Below are 2,969 nucleotides of genomic sequence, written 5' to 3' on the forward strand. Positions count from 1 at the left end.
CATCCAGGAAGGAGAACATTGTTTTTCAGAAATCCTTTCTCAAAAAGATCTTGAATCATTCTGTTCTATGATCTGGAATGAAGAGAGATTTTATGACTGAATTCAGTTATAAAACAATACCGTAACATCAGCAGTAAATCAGATACAATCAACTTTGCACCATAGTTGTAGGCAAACTGTATGATGGGAAGGCACCTGGAAGAGACTTAAGAGTTGGATACAGAAAGCCATTAATGTGTACATTCAAAAGAACTGTGGAAGGCAAGATTGACATATCAAATTGGTTTGCTATAGCAATGATAAATCTTGCAACTAAGAATGAACCACTAAGTAGACAGAAAACTTTAGGCCCATTACTTGCTAAAACATTATGTATAAGCTTTACCCAAGCTGCCTCACCAAATTCTTCCATGATCATTCTGAGTCCCACAACATGGTAGTTTATGAAGAAGGGAGTGTGATAAGCAAAATTGTGCTGTCCAAAGAAAACACTACAGAAACTTTGTGACAGTGTGGCTCAGTTATCAGAAAGCATTCAGCTCTATTCCCCAATCATGGCTGCTTAAGTCTCTACACTTGGCAAAAGTACCTGTTACCTTATTTGCTGTCATTGAGAGGCTTGCAAAGACCTGGGCAAGAATCCTCACACTTACAGCTGAGAATGGAATGATTGTCTCTGTTGTAATAAGTATTTCAAAAAGAATATTCCAAGCAGATAGTCTTTCTGTAATGGTGTTTATTTCAACATTAAATCTATTATCATTTCTCAGAAATCTTATGATTACTTATTAGGATCTACTACTGTTAGAGATAGCAATCTCACCCATAATTTCTTTGTAGATGATCTAAAGATCTATACTAAAAATGTTTACAATGTAAAGAAAAAAACAGCTGGAGTTAATTACATTTTCAGCAGACATAGGAATGGAATTTGATCAAAAGAAATGTTTGTATTTGATTACTGAACATAGAAAGTCATCCCCCTAAATCGAAAACTTACGTATCAATCTCCTATTCCACACAAAGACTGCTACAAATATCAGGCATTGATGAAAACATATCCTATCAAAGTGCTGTGAATAAAGACAGAGTGACTCAAGAATATTACATCAAACATAGAAAAATATGGCGTTGGATCTCTCTTCTTACAATAAGACAATATCCTACAGTGCATTCGTAGTACCAGTGCTGATTACCAACTTTTGGGGTATTTGACTGGTATGTAGAAAAAATCCACTCCATAAACATTAAAATCCACAATAACTGGACTAACATATCTCAAAGAAAACTTGGATGTGAAATGCTCAATATATCAAAAAAAGATCATTCATGGCTATGTTTCCTGAAGACTCAAAGATGACACTAATATTAGCATGAAGTGCAGCCTTTCTTGAACTCATGACTTTTATATCATAACACTTTGAAAACTGCATTTTCAATCCAAGAGCAAATGATTGCTGCAAAATACCTAATAAGTGCAAAACATAGGGAAGCTCTTGGAACCCAATATGCAACTAAGCATGTTGATTATGTCACATCTCTGTGGAAAGACATCACACATGTGGTCAGTAGCTGCCAAAAATTATCATCAAAATACTATCTTTTCATGTGACATGACATTATTTCTAAAACAATATACAAGGCCATCTCAAAAAAGATTGTCTTCGGATATATTTGAAGAATTCTCTTACTATCAAATACATACATAAACATCAACACAAGGAATTTTTGGTGAAATATTCCCAGCAAAACTTTTAGCAAGTGCAAATGTAACAGACCAGTTATTGTTTGGGACAGAGAAGAAAAAGTATGAACTTCTATAGAGGTCAGTTGCCCTACTGATGGGAATATCTCTTCAAAAATCAAAGAGAAGAGGATAACTAAGGGTAACTGCTTCAAAACCTTCAGCTTCTATACCCAGATTATACATTCATATTTGCACCTATCTAGGCTGTTGGCTAGCTCTATGCTATATATCTCTTTGAGAAAAGTTCATTGAGGCACCTTGATAATGACAACTGCTGAAATATTTCCATAAATTATAATCTCTGATACAAGTGGGAAACTAAATTTGAAAGCAGATCAAATTTCTATGAAAAAAAAAAACTGAATTTTTTTTCAAATAATCAAATTTCAGTTCAAACTCTTTATAATTTCATTTTATGAAAACAACCTCATGATATCAATTTCAAATTTCAAAAACCTGAAATAGAACAGAATTAAAATTTGTATGAATTTATAGTTGTTTAAGGCAGGTTTTTACTATTTATGAACAATGTATTAGAAATAATATATTTATTCACTAATTTGTGACACAGTATGTTTATAATTTTTTGTTTCTTATGTGGCTTAATCTTTATGTACACAATGCTGGATTGTAAACAAAAATTAAAAAGATTTATGTTTATATTTTTCTATTTTTACTCTAGACTACATGTATATGGCGAAGGGTACTTTTATTGTGTACTGAAGAAAGTAAGATAACACTTCATGGATTTACAAAGAAATTAGGGTTGGAAAATACTGTGGCTCATGGCTTATTTCATAGATTAGAAAGTGAAGGATTTATTAAAAAACCTGCAAATGGAAAATTAAAACGGTAATTATATCATACACTGTTTTAAACAAATAAACAAAGAATATTGATCATCATCATCATCATCATCATCATCGTTTAACATCCGCTTTCCATGCTAGCATGGGTTGGACGATTTGACTGAGGACTGGTGAAACCGGATGGCAACACCAGGCTCCAATCTAATTTGGCAGAGTTTCTACAGCTGGATGCCCTTCCTAACGCCAACCACTCCGAGAGTGTAGTGGGTGCTTTTACGTGTCACCTGCACGAGGGCCAGTCAGGCGGTACTGGCAACGGCCACACTCAAAATGGTGTCTTTTATGTGGCACCCGCACAAGATCCAGTCCAGGGGCACTGGCAACGATCTCGCTCGAAAATCCTATGAAGGCCA

The 2,969-nt window shown here is 34.4% G+C and overlaps 1 protein-coding gene across 1 annotated transcript in view; it reads left to right on the forward strand.

Annotated features, from left to right (window-relative positions):
• The window catches only part of LOC106869597 (uncharacterized), a 296,444-nt gene that overhangs the window by 157,537 nt on the left and 135,938 nt on the right, over window positions 1-2,969 (forward strand). The window contains exon 8 of the mRNA XM_052968067.1: window positions 2,430-2,599. Within this exon, the coding sequence (XP_052824027.1) occupies window positions 2,430-2,599 (170 nt within the window). The remainder of the gene's footprint in view (window positions 1-2,429; window positions 2,600-2,969) is intronic.

Source organism: Octopus bimaculoides, chromosome 5 (genome assembly GCF_001194135.2).
Source record: "Octopus bimaculoides isolate UCB-OBI-ISO-001 chromosome 5, ASM119413v2, whole genome shotgun sequence".
In the NCBI taxonomy this organism is placed as follows: domain Eukaryota; kingdom Metazoa; phylum Mollusca; class Cephalopoda; order Octopoda; family Octopodidae; genus Octopus; species Octopus bimaculoides.